The sequence below is a fragment of the Solea senegalensis genome, linkage group LG6, assembly GCF_019176455.1.
Source record: "Solea senegalensis isolate Sse05_10M linkage group LG6, IFAPA_SoseM_1, whole genome shotgun sequence".
NCBI classification, from domain to species: domain Eukaryota; kingdom Metazoa; phylum Chordata; class Actinopteri; order Pleuronectiformes; family Soleidae; genus Solea; species Solea senegalensis.
In genome coordinates this window covers 20,599,729-20,615,556 of record NC_058026.1, presented here as the reverse complement: position 1 = coordinate 20,615,556, position 15,828 = coordinate 20,599,729, and the positions used below count along the sequence as shown (strand labels likewise).

At 42.8% G+C, this 15,828-nt stretch overlaps 1 protein-coding gene across 3 annotated transcripts in view; it reads left to right on the top strand.

Moving 5' to 3' along the window:
- The window catches only part of LOC122770433 (protein ELFN1-like), a 98,841-nt gene extending 87,495 nt beyond the window's left edge, over positions 1-11,346 (top strand). For all 3 annotated transcript variants that reach the window (XM_044027281.1, XM_044027279.1, XM_044027280.1), the window contains 4 exons: positions 2,369-3,075; positions 3,161-3,314; positions 4,641-4,807; positions 5,925-11,346. In XM_044027281.1, the coding sequence (XP_043883216.1) occupies positions 2,792-3,075; positions 3,161-3,314; positions 4,641-4,807; positions 5,925-8,040 (2,721 nt within the window). In that variant the 5' untranslated portion in view covers positions 2,369-2,791 and the 3' untranslated portion in view covers positions 8,041-11,346. The remainder of the gene's footprint in view (positions 1-2,368; positions 3,076-3,160; positions 3,315-4,640; positions 4,808-5,924) is intronic.
- The last annotated feature ends 4,482 nt before the right edge of the window (positions 11,347-15,828 follow it).

Here is a 15,828-nt window from a genome sequence, read left to right as displayed (position 1 = left end):
CAGCCGCAGAAGGCGAATGAATGATGCAAAATGAAAAAGAAGCCGACAGACTCTCAATAGTTCCTTCTGTGCGTACCACATTCATTAATTCAAGTGTATTCACTACAAAAGAAGGTCAAGTGCAAGTCATAACTGATACTCCGATGCTCCCTGCTCTCCGCTGGCCTGCATTCCTGTTCCATCCCCCGGCCCTTCAGCTGACATCACTTCACTTGGTATGAAAGGAAGTCAGGCGGAAATCAGCCGTCTCTGCATATTCACTAAACACCTTGGTCTCCCTTCCTACTCACTGCACCCCCATGCTCTCTGTTCTCAACAGTTTGTTTACCCGAGCTTAACCCTTGGTCAGCAAAATAGACATACTGTGCATTTGTGTGGCTGTTTGTTTGTGCGCAGCCGGCAGCAGTTCCTTCCTCGCCCTGCGCTGGTGGCCTAACTGGGTAGTTTGTCTCGTGCTATATTGGAGGAAGCATCGTCGTCAATTAGAGATTGTGCTGACTGGCTCGTTTGTGTGTAACTGCCCACAAACACACACACACACACATATATGCCACTGTGATGTTTATATGAAGAGCCAATGTGAAAATGGAGCGACAAACTCTTTCGGAGCCTCGCTAACACTTTTTATGAATACAAATATTTTCAGGCAGCATTCTAGTAACAGAAAATCTACAAGCTAAAAATGCAAAGTTTAAATAAAGATTTGCATCATGAAGTCAACCAGCCAGTGCAGGAATACTGTGACAATAAATACTATACTATACAACCCTCGAGAGACAGGGTTCACGCAGGATTATCACATGTATTGCACATACATCATATGTGCAACTACACTGCTAAAATGTATAATTCATTTGCTGAAGTGCTCACATTTTAACCCTTTAACACCGAGCATGTCGCAGACGCCGCGTTTGCACAAGTGCACTCTGTGCTGTCGGAAAGATTCCAGCGGCTTCTGAAAGCTGAGAAGTTGCACGTCAAAGCCAACGTGCGGTTATTACGGTAATTTCACTCGCGCTGTTACAGGAAGCTGGCGAATCAGCATCTTTGTCACCAGAGAGGAAAGAGTTGGAAAAACACTTGTACATAGTTTCCATTTTTTGGCCTGTTTTTGCACATTGAGACAAAGGCTCAACGAAATGTTATTTTTATGTATAAAATCTGGTGTTCATGTACAACTACAGCGTTTTGTTTTTTAAATAAAACTTTTTGTTTTGCATACAGTAAATTGTAAATAACTGCCAATACATATTGAAAGTTATTCAGGAAAAATGGGCAAAAGCACTTACTCACAGGACATTTTCTGGCCCTTTTAATGGTTAAAATAAGCAAAAAAGTCCAGACGGACATTTTGAGGCTTAGGTCACAATAATTAAACAGACCTCACAGAATTCTAACAACATGTGGAACCGTAGCAAGCCAGGAAGTGGTGTCAGGACTTGTGTCCTCTATAGGGACACAAGACAGTTCAGGAGGAGCTTTGTGTTGTTCTCAAACAGAGGTGAAGGCATCCACTATTCATCTGTAATCAATAAGGTGAGAACAGCAGCCAAGTGATGCTTGTGAAGGACAGACCTTGAGCTCCTTCCCACTCTCTCCTCCTCCTTCACCTACATGATGTCACATGTCACATCCTGTGTGTTGCTTTTTCAGCTGAGAGAAAGAGAGAAAGAGAGAGCCTCTCAAAGAGAAGAGAGAGCCACTATTCTAGCAAATCTCCCAGACAAACAACCACTTTAAATGTCTCTCTTTTTTTCCCAGCCTCCTTTTTTCTCATGGAATCACTGCCTCTTTCTCCGGTTGCCACCTCGTCCCGCCTTCTGCCTCGTTATTTGCTTCAACTCACCATGCCTCTCTCTCTCTCTCTCCAAATCATCATTCCTTGTCACTCGTTTGCACCCACATCGTCCTCTTCACCACTCCACAGCTCAGTCCTGTTCCATCACGCATCAGCTGTTTATACCACAGTGTTTTATTTAGAGGAGATTAATTAATTAGATACCGTATCAGATCCATGGCCATTCTAGGCTCAGGCCCCCAAGGCTGATGGTGTGGCAGAGGGTGCGTGCGGTGTGTGTGTGTGTGTGTGTGTGTGTAGCAACAAACTGTGCGTTTGCAGGTGCTTGTTGTGTATCCGAACCAATGTGTGCAGTAATTGGACTTGTCAAGAAGAAAATGTGTATGTGATGGTGTGGGAGTTTGTGTGGGTGAGGGTGCGTGCATGCCAGACTGTTATGTAACAATAACTTCCTCTGTCTCATGCTGGTAACTGGGTTGTGTTTGTTGGGATCTTAAAAGAAGCCACTGTGTTCATTAGACTGTTGCCTTAAACCCTCTTCCTGTGTCTCTTATGTCTCTCTGCCTCCAGGGACAAGTTCTCACACACAAGTACCGAGCAGTGAGCAATGAGGAAGAAACAGAAGAGGTGCCTGTCCAATCAGAGTTGCAGATGGCCACAGAAGACATGAGTACCAGCCAATCTGGCACCAGGCTGACTTCCACTTGCCAGTTTATGCATAACAAATCAAATGTGACCCCGTGATTAAGCAATTTATCGAGTTTACCAAGGCACACATACTGCCAATGAAGTGATACATCCCATTACTCTATTCATCTCTACTTTCACAAAAGATCTCCAACCATTTGGACTTGCAGTACAAGTTTACCATACTGTGACCAGACCTGACATGAACCTGAAGAAACGTGAAGTCATCCTTCACTGAGCTAATTCTATTTAACAAAAAACCCCATTTGCTTTCAAATGGCTCCAGCCTCAATGAATACATGTTAGATGGCAAAAATCTCCCGACGTCTTTCTGCAATGAATCTTGCAACAAAATCCCAAATGGCTCAGAGGACAGGACGGCAGAGATGTAATGTGACTGGAGGTTGTTCTTCGGTGGTCCTGTCTGGAGCCAGCTCCTTCCTCTGTTGGCTCACACTGCTGTCAATAATGCGGTTGCCAATGGTTACAGCTGATTGTTGGCTTATTGAAGGGGAGAAGGGCTTTGTGTGGCTGGCTATCTGCAGTATGAACCAGCCACCTTATGAATCCATCCCTGCCCACATCAACAGGTAAGATCTTATTAGTACGTTTTCAAAGCACTTGTTTTTTGCCTCTTTGCCAAACATCTACAGCCTTCACACTTCTCCCCAACAGCACCATTGTGGATCTGAGGCTGAATGAGAACAAGATACGGTCGGTCCATTACTCTTCGCTCAGTCGCTTCGGCAACCTCACCTATCTGAACCTCACCAAGAACGATATTAGCTATGTGGAGGACGGAGCTTTCTCAGCACAGTTCAACCTGCAGGTGAGTTTTACACTTGGACAAACATATTTGCATCCATGAATGTACTCAATCATTTTACACTGACACAATAAGTTCTTAATCTGGGCATAATAGCATCAACTTCCATAATTCTGATTGAGCCTATCAGATCTATGTGACTCTCTGGCCCCTTTACACCTGGCATTAAAATATGCTTTCTGTCATCGGATAGCTCCTGAACACTCGTACATGTGTAAATACAACCGAGGACGGATTCTTATCCGATCTGCCAAACCATTTCGGGAGGCGGTGCAAACGCACCACATGCAAACGCATTGTGACCAGATTGAACAGAAGTGTAAATGTGATGTGTCTCCGATGTGTCTCCACTCGACACCACAACAACTGAACGGAGTGGAGGTACTTGGTGGCTCCGCTAACGGTGACAAAACTGCACAGTCTCCTCTGCTGTCGTCCGTTTCCCACTTGGCAAAGACTTCTTTAAAACTGTTGCAACATTAAAACGCGCTACACCTTGTTGCACCAGTAGACAAATAATCTATATATGATAAACAATGGGCGCCTCAGTACCTTTATGGGAAAAATGTGTCAAATCAAATCAAGTCTGTCAAATCGTTCCGCATCAAAATTCAATTATAAAACATCACTTGTTGAACACTTAAACAAGTGATGTTTTATCATCTTTATTCTAGCAATGTTTCTGTAGGCACTTTTAGAAAACGCTGAATATTGATTATAACCGGTCAAGACAGGTGGCCATCCACCTCGAGTCCTCTGGTCTCCAATGTTGTCCAGTACTTACTCATCTCCTGACATGTTGGGTTTCTCTATTACTGTATATTGTAATTTCTTCACCTCGCATTGCTACAAAGAAAGTGTTTTGAGATGAAGAGTGTTTACATTTGGTGCTATACATATAAAGTTGTTTTCAGCAGAGGGAGTATTTCTTTACACTGCTAATATTGCTTCTATTATCTCTATCTAAATTCATTCACCACTACACACACACCAACATGTACACACAAGGAACACAACATCTGCTCATTATGGATTCCAGAAATATTCAGACAGGTCTGCTTTATCAAACTTAGCTGAACACAGCCGTAATGAGCTGACTTGCTTAAACAACTTCCTCAGTTGCTGGAGAAGAGCCAGAAGGTAAAATGGGAACAAGAATGATCTGGGTAAATTCACAACAGCATAGAGGCTTAGATCACCATGTGAAACATGAATTGTACTGAACCGTTGTCTGTTTGTTCTGCAAGTTTCCAGCTTGTAGTGAGCAATGCCTGGCACTGACTGGATCCTCAGAGATTAGAATAATCTCACTTGTCTTGCTCTCCCCAGGTTCTCCAGATGGGCTATAACAAGCTGAGGAACCTGACAGAGGGAATGCTGCGAGGCCTGGGCAAGCTGCAGTATCTCTACCTGCAAGCCAACTTCATCGAGACTGTTACACCCAACACCTTCTGGGAATGTCCCAACATAGAGAATATAGATCTTTCCATGAACAGGTATTGAGTGGATGCATATTTTATCTAATTAGAATAAATTAGGAACTGATGTGCCCTTTCTCAATGCTTTTATCACACATGTATCTGTCATATTGACATGTTTTGACAGTTATTCAATAATTGATGATTGTCATTATAGAATTTGTTGCATATCTAAAACTGAGGATGATTTCCTGGAGGATTTCTTTGTTTCCCGTCAGCTGCACTTATGACATAAAAGTAAACAGTCATTCATACCTTTTATTTTAAACATCAGGTGTGATGTCATCGAGCCAGAAGTGAAGATCAATATCACCATAAATCATCAAATGTAATTAAGTAAGACATTTTGTCTGTGGAGGACGATACATGATCTCCTCTCAAACCTCCTCTCTTTATCTATCTATCAATCAATCAATCAGTCAAATGTACAGGGGGGAAAAAAAGAAAAAGGGATTTTATCACTGACAGCAGATCATGATGAATGCTGCAACAAGGCACTGTTTCAATTATAGTTGACATCTACACTGTTTCTGGTGAGAATTACAGTCTTGTTCTTGCTTGTGCCGGTGTAATTGGTATCGATCACTTCACCTAAATGTAAAAAGAGCAGCTGAAGTTTAACTGTTCTTTGGGGCTTGTAGAGAAGTTTTATAGATGTTTGGGATCTTAAACTCAAGACAGAGAAACAAATGCACATGAGTGTGAAGTGGGCCACAAAAACACAATAGTATAAAATCTTTTGTGGCTTTAGTGGGAGCTGCCTGAAGTCTGATAAAATGGCCTCAATTGATGCAAGACTAGAAAATCTCTGTATAAATACAGACCATTACCAGCAATTATTTGTATGATATTTAGTAAGTTAGATAGTTAGAGGTGGAGTAAAAGTAAAAGTTGCTAGAAATATAAATAAAGTAAAGTACAGTTTAATTTTGTAACGGTAACAGAGTTGGTAAACAATGTGTAGGATGTGTGGAGGATAAATGTCTCTTTCTCTCCTATGAGTTTTTACATTTTCACCGCGTGTCCTCGTCTGTTTAACACAATCTGTGCAAATGTTCACATAAGAAGAAGTGCAAAGCTAACGTGGTTGTTAGATTTCTTATGATGAATGATTTTTCCTTTGCATCTTCCTCAGGATTCAGGTGCTGGACGGCAGTTTGTTCTCTGGACTCTCCAAACTCACGACCTGTGAACTTTACACCAACCCCTTCAACTGTTCTTGTGAGCTCCTGGGTTTCTTGCACTGGCTCGCTGCCTTCCCCAACAGGACCAGTGAGAGGATGGTGTGCGACTCCCCTGTTGGATTCTCTGGCTTCAACCTCCTGAGCCAAAACCCCCGCATGTCGACCCAGCGCACCGCTCTCCACGTGCTCAGCATTGTATGCACGGATATGGGAAGTAGCGTGACCCCCTTTTTTTCCATCAACGCCATTGATTCCACCACACTGTCCCCAGATTCTGCTTCTCCCTGTGGATTGGACGATTGCTCCTCCGGCACACCTCCCGATGAGGTCATCAGTATTAGCGACCCCATTTTTTCAGACACCAGTCCACTCATGACGCTGAAGCAGGTGCTACATTCAAGTGCTGTGATAACAGTCCAGATACCCAATCCATACAGGAAAATGTACACCCTGGTGCTTTACAATAACAGCTTCTTCACCGATATCCAGATTTTAAAAAGTCACAGAGAAGATATTGAGCTCAAAAACCTAAAACCCAACACTGACTATACATACTGTGTGGCTTCTATACGAAACTCCCTGCGCTTCAACCACACCTGTCTCACCATCTCTACTGGCCGCAGGTTGGGGGCTGAGAGGATAGCCAATGAGTCATCAGCCACCCACTATATTATGACTATTTTGGGCTGCTTGTTTGGAATGTTGCTTTTTCTTGGCCTCCTCGTGCACTGCCTGAGAAAGAAAAGAATCATGGAGGAGAAGGAGCGAAAGATGAGCAGGATCCAGAGGACTTTGATAGAGCTAAAGTACGGTGGAGAAGGGGATATCGAGGGAGGTAGTGGAGGATCTGTTTCTCAGAAGATTGCTGCTGGGGACAGCCTGCCCAGAATGCCCTACCTGCCTCAGGGTGGTGAGATTGATCCATACAAGCTGCAGGAGGTGATAGAAACACCAGCCCACAAGCCTGCTAAACTTAACTACATGGAGGTCAGAGGCTCTGGCATAGAGAGGGAGCGAGAGCGAGAGCGAGAGCGAGAGCGCGAGAGAGAAAGGGAGATGTCGCCACAAGCAAATCCCCAGGGCTCTGTAGCAGAGATTTCTACCATCGCTAAAGAAGTTGATAAAGTAAACCAGATCATCAACAACTGCATAGATGCTCTCAAATCTGAGTCAACCTCCTTTCAACAGGGGATCAAATCCCCCTCTTCTGCAGGTGGAGGAGCTGTTTCAACTGCCGAGCCGCAGCTGGTGCTTCTCTCTGAGCAAGGAGAGCGGGGAGAAAGAGGAGGTGAGTTCCTCTCCCCGGTGTACAAAGGGGGAAGAGGAGGGAGAGAAGAGAGGGGGAGAAGCTCTCATCATTCTTTACAGAGGCACCACAGCATGGAGGCACCACCAACTTCCAAAAGGCCCAGCACCTCCTCTTCTCCTGGCTCTGCCCGCAGCCCTCGCTCCTTCCGCTCAGAGGGAGGTTACCACTCATCAGAGACCCGTTATATTGAGAGGACGTCCCCCGGAGAGAGAGGAGAAAGGGGAGGTGGGGGAGGAGAAGCCATCCGTACAGTTAACCCTGCAGCAGCTATCTTACGAGCAGAAGCACAGAGAATCCGCCAGTATAATGAACACCGCCACTCCTACCCAGGCTCTCAGCAGCACCTTCAAGAGCTGCAGCACCACCCTCAGATTTTGCAGGAGCTCCACCACCACCCAGGAGGTCGTAAGCCCTCTGTGTTAGACCCACTCACCCTGAGCAGGCAAGCCAAGCAGCGGGAGCTGGCTTACTCCCAGCTCTCGCCTCACTACCCACTCTCACCCCAGTACCACAACCTCAGCTACTGCTCAAGCCCTGAGGAAGATGAGGAGGAGGAGGGGCTACTGTGCACCCCGACCCTGGGCTTGTGGGAGAGATTCAAATTGCACCGCAAAAGGCACCGGCAGGCGTCCATGGAGGACGAAGGATACGTGGCAGCGGGACACGCGCTGAGGCGAAAGGTTCAGTTTGCCAAGGATGAGGATCTCCATGACATACTGGACTACTGGAAAGGTGTGTCGGCCCAGCAGAAAGCCTGATCTCACCCGTGGAGACCCCAAACACTTTGAAGAAGGAGAAATATCAGTGCACCCGTTACACACTAATGCAGACACAAGCTGGACCTGTAAATACACACAAACACACGCAGAATCAGACACACAACAATGGCTCACACTTAACACAATTTAAGACATTTTCTTTTGAGAACTTTAAGGACCAAACTAATATATTGAAGAAAAATCCTAACTTATGAATCTAAGTTACTTTTTGTAATGTAATGAGCTCTGACTGATGTAGCTATTTGTACCAAGTTTTGACTGACAAGAAAAAAAAAAAAAGATCAACACTAACAACAGAAACCTTAAATGTTGCCAGGTAACCCGTTCAGAACAACGCGGCTTTTGATCTGCCTTGAAACCGACATTTATCAGTCCTGACCACAGCATATGTAATGCTTAAGGTTTTTGCATTGCTAGTTGAGGCTATTTTTGCATCGCGTCCGGCGATGTAGCCTCCAGCAGAGACATTTTTGAAAGGTTTGCTGTTGTTCAGGTTATTAAAACCTTAAAAAAAACAGATATACCGGATGGGTAGCCAGGCAACAGAGCTATTCAACTGTGCCGAGAACGAGTAGGTAGCTCTCACCAGAGAGTGAGTATAATGTGCCAAATCATCCAAGGGGATAGTAGAGGCCTACTGTGTTTCCTCACCACTGTTTTTATATACGGAATTTAAAAAACCTAGAATGATATGTTGTTATTACTATTAATTATTCTTATTATCATTACTGGTCTTCTTATTATTCCTATGATCCTCATCACTTATATTCTCTTATTTGGATATGGCATGGCTCTGTCGTGTGACTGTGTTTTGAACTTCTCAGCTGAGATGTGCACACCAACAGAGACAAACGGAGCGATGGACGAGACAGTTTTCTTCTTCTTTTCCACCAAGAGGAACGTGCTCTCTGCTGAGCCACAAAACAAACGCGTCTTTTCTCTTGGTGAACCCCTGCGACACCTGCTCCTCATCCTCCTACAGAAGGAACACTGTACAGATGAGAGACAGACAAAGAGAGAAGCTCTATATTTGCAACAGATGTGACTGTTTTGTTTGTACATGGTTTTGAAACCTTTCAGACTTTTCAGAAACCAGAATCTCAAGTTGGTTACCTACCTGCTCACTTACAATGGTACGTTTTTGATTTTGAAATCGAACAAAAAAAGAATTCTAATCCTTAAATGAATGTCTTCAATTCCCACAGGGAAAACATATCTGCACTGTTCAAAATCAAAAAACGACCCGTAGGGAAAGACCTAAAACGTTCATAGCTTCCTTCCCGATACACTGTAGCTCAACTGTGTCTCATCAACGACTCATCGTTCCCCTCCCTTTCTCCCACCTTTTTACTATTTTATGTGTAGGGTTCCTCGGGATCCACTGTGGTGCCGTAACTTCACGTTGTTTTAAATACTACTATTTACAGACCTCTTTTTCTCCCCATCGCTAAACATGAGTTTGCCAAACAGAACAAGAATTTGCACAAAATGATCCACTGGCAACGTTGGTTCACTGCTCCCCTTGTACTCTCCAATCATTTCTAAGACCAAAGTACTGTGGTAGTAAATTGAACCCTTATAGCCCCTGACCTGGCCCCAACTGTTCAATCAACCATCATTCATACAGTTGCTACTTTAGCACATGTATACACAAACATCCAAGTGTACTCATGCACACACAACCACAACCACACACAGATGAATGTATTTTCTGAGAAATTAATACTGTCGAGCAGCTGGTTTTTTTCATGTATGGGCTGTATTCAAACTGTGTTTTCATCAGTCTGGCAGAAAAACACATCAGATGGCCACTTGTGTTTCAGAACCAGAGAAAAATAAGGAATATTTCACGTTCCTCATACCAGTTTGTGTTTCAATTGAACCAAGAAGCCCAAAATTGCCACTGCAGTTACTGAGGTAATAGAAATAGGGTTCCGCCTTATCAAAGGTTTGAAACTGAAAAGGGTTTCGATATAAGAAGTGTTTTAGTCGTGTGATTAGTATCACTAGTTTGGTGAACATAAGTATCTGTGTGTATTTGCAATATCAGCAGGGTCTAAATACTGAGAGATGAAGTTTAGAAAAATGTGTTAACAAACACTGCTGTTTATACAGAACTGTGCTGCAACCACATATTTAATAAGACATAAAGCGAGGATGGAGTCAAGGACATTTCAGTTCAGCTGATCTTGAGTTTAACAGGCTTGTGTTACAAATGCTTGACTGACTGAATTGCACCCTCCTTATTTTCTGAACTGAAACCGAATTGACTCCAACCTTGGATCTTCACCGAAAGCGACACCACCACAGGCAGCAGAGCTGTCAGACCATGACACGTTTTATTGGTGAACGGAAACACTGTATAAAATATGTTTTCTCTGCCATAACGAGTTCAGAATGCTCAAGTCATTTAGCCCAGTTAAAGCCATAATCATGGGTCAGTGAAATCACCACAGCTGTTAGTAGCACTGCAAAAGCACATTCAAATGTGTGGTTAAAAGAAGAAAAGGCACTTTTATTTGTCCTCCTTCTCCCTCTCTTGCTGCAGCAGCTACAATGTGGTTCCTCTGCTTCTGCAGCAGAACGACTCTGGTACAAAAGGAAACTGGTGCACTGTGGTTGTTTTTACATTACACCTTCTAGATTGTGGCTTTAACCAAACAACAGCCTTAAAACATTCAATTTTATTTAGTCTTTTTAACTCTAGTACTGCTTTGAAAATGGAAAACAGTTCATTGTTTCGTAAATTATACTTTCCTGACTGCAATTTTGTAATTGCTTGACTCTTAAGCCTCACTTGAGCATTCTTTGAGTAACAGTAATATCAATGTAGCGATGTATTTAACTACTGTTTTGGTTTTTTTTTTCATTTTGTTCTGTTGATGAACAATAATGGCCTGAATTTATCAAGTGTCAGAGAACAGCAGAGCTCACCTAGAATCAGACAAGCCCATGGTATAAGCGTTTAGTCAACTGTGACCCAAACCAGCGCTGCTATTCTTTGAGGCGTGATGAAGGGAATCTGTGTTTTTGAAACAACAATGCCTAGAAAGTGGAAATAAATTGAGGTCCTTGTAACGCGAGACAGAGAGGACAATGGAGCATGCTGCAAGGAAATCCTCAAAGGAAGCTTGTGTTTTATTCGTCCAGTGAATGACTCAGGAGTGACCGAGCAAGATATATATGTAGAGAGACAGAACGCTCTGCCATAGGATCTCTCAGAGGCTTTCTTTATTTTCTTGTCAAAAAAATTTAAATGAGCACAATAAAATAGCCTTTCTTTCACTGTGGTCTTTCCTGGAGAAAACATACCGTACATACTGTGTGCCAGAGGTTTCAAACACACTCAGAACCTTCAATTTCACATTTCAAACTTGGCTGATCGTGATCATGGATATCTTTTCAATTCTGGAAGCTGGTCTGAAAGGTGGTCCCCCGAGCACTTTCTGGAAAAGTGCTCACCTGGCGTATGATAGGTGAGTTTACTCAAAACTTCCGTGATTTAACTTCTTTTCCTGTTTTCTTTTTGTTTGTTTGTTTTGAGGCAGACTTCTGCTCCGATTACAAGGAAGGTAAAAGTCTTTTTTTTCTCGAACGGCATTGAACAGTTACATTTAAAGAAGACCACGTACTAAATGCTGACTGCGATGCTGTGCTTGGAGCTCCAAACTAACAACAGCTGGTTTCAGCAGGTGCAATTGAACCATGCTCATCTTAACCAAGTTAGTCCTATTGTGATCAAAGATCTATTTTACAAGGAAGGCCGAGATAGCAGCAATACAGATCAAAAAAATAAAAGTCAGTCAGTCACTCATTGAGAAAAAAAAAATCACAGACTTTGAGAATAAAGTCGTAAATTTACAAGATTGAAGTCGTAAATTTATGAGAATAAAGTCATAAGTTTGCCAGAATAAAGTTGTAAATTTACGAGAATAAATTCGAACCTGTTGTTTTCGAAGAGGAGAGTTGTTAAAATGAGGGCTGTGGAGCATTTGGTGGAATTGTACTTTGGAAATTGCTGCTTTTGTGGAGGGGGAAATAGCTGAAAGTGGTCGACTGCTTCACTGCAGGGTTATCGGCGGATGCATCAGCAGGCCATGCAATCTGCCTGGCTCTTACTCCTGTTGTATGATATAAAAAAACATTCATATATTTCATTTTGTTCATCGTTCCAACTAACAGGTGTTGTAAAGTTTTCAAAATGTTAAATGTTAAATGAACAATTTCTTATTTGTGCGACACACGCAGTACAGCCAGGATGCATGGCGATGTCATTGGTTTTATAGAATCCTGCTTTCAACCATATCCAATTGTTGCTGTAAGTTTAACAGCATTAAATGATTTTGTTTGTCTTAGTCCAAACAAAATCATAGTAAATGTGGGTGAAAACTGCTTCATGAGAGAGTTCATACAGAGGGAAGAGGGAACGCCATGTTGAAATGGCTCTGACAATGAAAGGCCCTCATTTGGATCATGTTCTCTGTGAAATTAATTAGAATGCTGACTTAGTTGAATTTTAATTAACTGCAGGAAGTGTATGGACCGAGTGAACCATCTAATAAGGAGCATCTTCAGAGTGGATCTACTGTACACGCACCAAAGCGGGTAAAAACATACTTTGGAAATGTGGTGTTTAATATGGCAAGTAAATGTTTTATCTCAAGAAGAATGTGGTGCTTGTCCACGCAAACACACACTTCACATGGAGCACAGGTGTTATTATTATTATTATTATCTGAGGCTCATTTTGTGCATTTTCATTGCACTGTGCATCACAATGAGCTATTTGTCATGGAAAATACGAGCCAGTTTGTGAACAGTCTATTCTTTTATATTCTTTATATATCTCAGTTGCCTTCTTACACCTTTAGTTCGTTTTAAATGAAAATCTATATCTAAATACGTGGTTAAATATGGTGCAGCAGGGACTGAGCTGCCTGTTGCTGCCTGTATATAAAATAGTTAAACAGGTACAGCATCCAAAACCTTACACATAAGTTAAAACAACAGAAATTCAAATCTGGTAATATCACACAAAAGTGAAGAGAACTCGTGTTTCATCAAGAAAAATAATAATAATAATTGTGTTTAACACAAAATAATGTGAGAGTGAATGGTTGTTGGTCTCCTGTCCATAGACCCCGCCTCTCGCCCTGTGTCAGCTGGGATTGGCAACCCTCACATGGAGGATAAAGTGGCACACAGTGAATGAAGGAATGAACAGATGTCTCTTCATTTAAGCAGATTAGCGTTTTACAAGAACTCTACAGTCATGATTTCAATTGCTTTATTATCTTCATTGTAAATGATCTCATAGAGATGTTGTGCACTATTTAAGTGCACTTGTGGGCACTGGCACAAAGGTGCAGTGCAATATGGGCCAGGGGCTTATCTTTCCACATGGAATAACTCTTTAGATTCATAATAGTAGTGAAACTCAAAAGCAGGAGCACTTTTCAACTCCATCCCAAACTGAAAACGACTTCAGCGGAACAGCAGCAAGGTTCATTACCCCTTATCTTTAAACTGCCATGGTACAAGTGGCTCTGGGGCCTGACGGCGGCCGTGCAAGCAGAACATGTCCCATCAGGAGCTTTTCATTATCCTTCCATCTTCTCTCTGTATTGTACAATTTTAACTTAGGGCGTGAGGTGAGTGTGGCTGACATGTCTCCATGGTTACATTATCTGTCTTCAAAAAAACCTAATTCCTCTCCCCGCCCTTCCCTCTGCCTCAAGCCCACTCAGTCAGACAGCTACTTTCAGGGACGTGTGTGAATATACAAAGACATAAACAATGTTTTTACTTTCATACTTTGAGAATGTTGAACTTTCAAAATTATAAGTGATATTTACAGAAGTGCACATAAGGCAGCGGTGACGCGAGGCGGTTCATTATAGAGCATTCCCGGACCGCAGAATGAAAGATCTCGGAAGTGCTGTACCCAGGGGGGCAGTTGAAAAGGGCGGCCAAACAACTTCTTGTATTACTGCCACTGGAGGAGAACCCACGTTAAGTCTAGTGCGGAGACCCGGCGGTCGAGAGCTGCCCTTTCGAGATATGGTCTTATCAAAGCAGTCTTACACAGAGCGAAGACGAAGCCTTCAGCTCGCCCCAGCATCAGCACTGGGAGCACAAGTACTTGTCAGGCTCATCACAGCCGGTGCTGCAGCGAGCAAAATATCTGTCTCTCTCCATGTGTGTGTGCTGCTCGTCTCCCCCTGTCACGCCAGAGTTACCCCCACTGAGCCCTGCCCAAACACAAAAAGAGGCCTCCCTAGGAGAGACAGTAACATCCATCAGTCTCCACAAAGCCTTTACAGTGACGCCGAGCAGTGTGGAGGACAGCAGAAGAAAGAAAAAAGAAGTGAACACGAAACACAATTAAGAACGGGAGTCCAAGTGAGATGAAAGAGGACAGAAAGATTGGGCTATTTGACGATTTTGAGAGTTTTGATTTCTCTCAGAGCCATGGGAGTTATCTTGGTGAAATAACCGTCTTTAAACTGGGAATTACAGTCACTGTGTCTCTCCAAGATTGCCACTAAGATAGCCTGTAAGAGGCAGCTAGATTGAGGATGAAGGTAAGGGCTAATAAAGGGGAACAGCCTCAGCATTAATATATATTTAAATAAAGCCACTAAATGGAGGCACCAGCTGTGCACTGCAGCACACACACGTGCAAACGATAGGCCATCCAGCATTAATAATGTACGGTGTGAGTGAGAAAACACCGGAAAGGTCGAGGCTGACTGACAGGCGAACAACATGACTTATAAGTTAATAGGTCAATCTCGAGGTCCGGCATTGGTGTCATTCATTCTGTGCGTTTAAGGACATACAAATGCTTTCGAATCTAACACAATTTCATGAAAATAAACATTCTTCCATACATTCTCCTTAATAAACCGAAAGAAATAATAAGCAGGTGCCTTCTGTAATTTCTCTCCTCTACTGAACTATAATCAAACCCTGTTTACACAATCATTTCAACGCCAATTTGTTTGGAATTAAAGCCTCAATTTAATGAGTTAAGCATGAAAACGTTTGCCAGATGTTGTGTGGAAACAGGCGAGCGCTGCTGCAGATATTCACCGACATACAGCTGCTGACCAGCTACAACTAATGACTATTTTGACTGATTATTGAAACAATTAATTGGATAATTAATACTGGGGTGGGGAGGGTTCCTACTTTAAAAAAAACATTAAAGATAAAAAATAAAGTTTTTACCATGTTGTCCAGGAGAGGGCTCTGTGAGTGCAACGGGGCCTGCATCCATGCTCTCTTTGCTCATTAGAGGAAGACCATAGTGATATTGTGTTGGATAGTTTGCCAAGCTAAACAGAAAAAACAGAAAGTAAGAATATCACCACTGGTTGAGTTAATGGTCCCAATCATTAGTTTCAGGTCTTCTTCAGTAGAACATTGATGTAAAATAAAGTACAACACATATGAGTGGGCACAAGTGTGATTGACAGCTGAAATTGTCCAATAGGAGCCTGGTTGCAGGTGACACCTGTGAACTGCTGTTGCAAAAACCTCAACATGACACGGCTCAAGCTGCGAGTCTTGAGGCTTCAAAATGGGAGTTCAGGTTCTCAGGGGGGGCGTCACTACTGGTTTCCACAAACCTGCTACATTAGCTGTCAGTGAGGACTGGCTACAGCACATGTGCAGAGATGAGCAGAAAGCAAAATGGGGAAAAGGCACAATGATGAAACACACAATCTACTACAGTAAATGTGTGATTGATTGTTATTATTG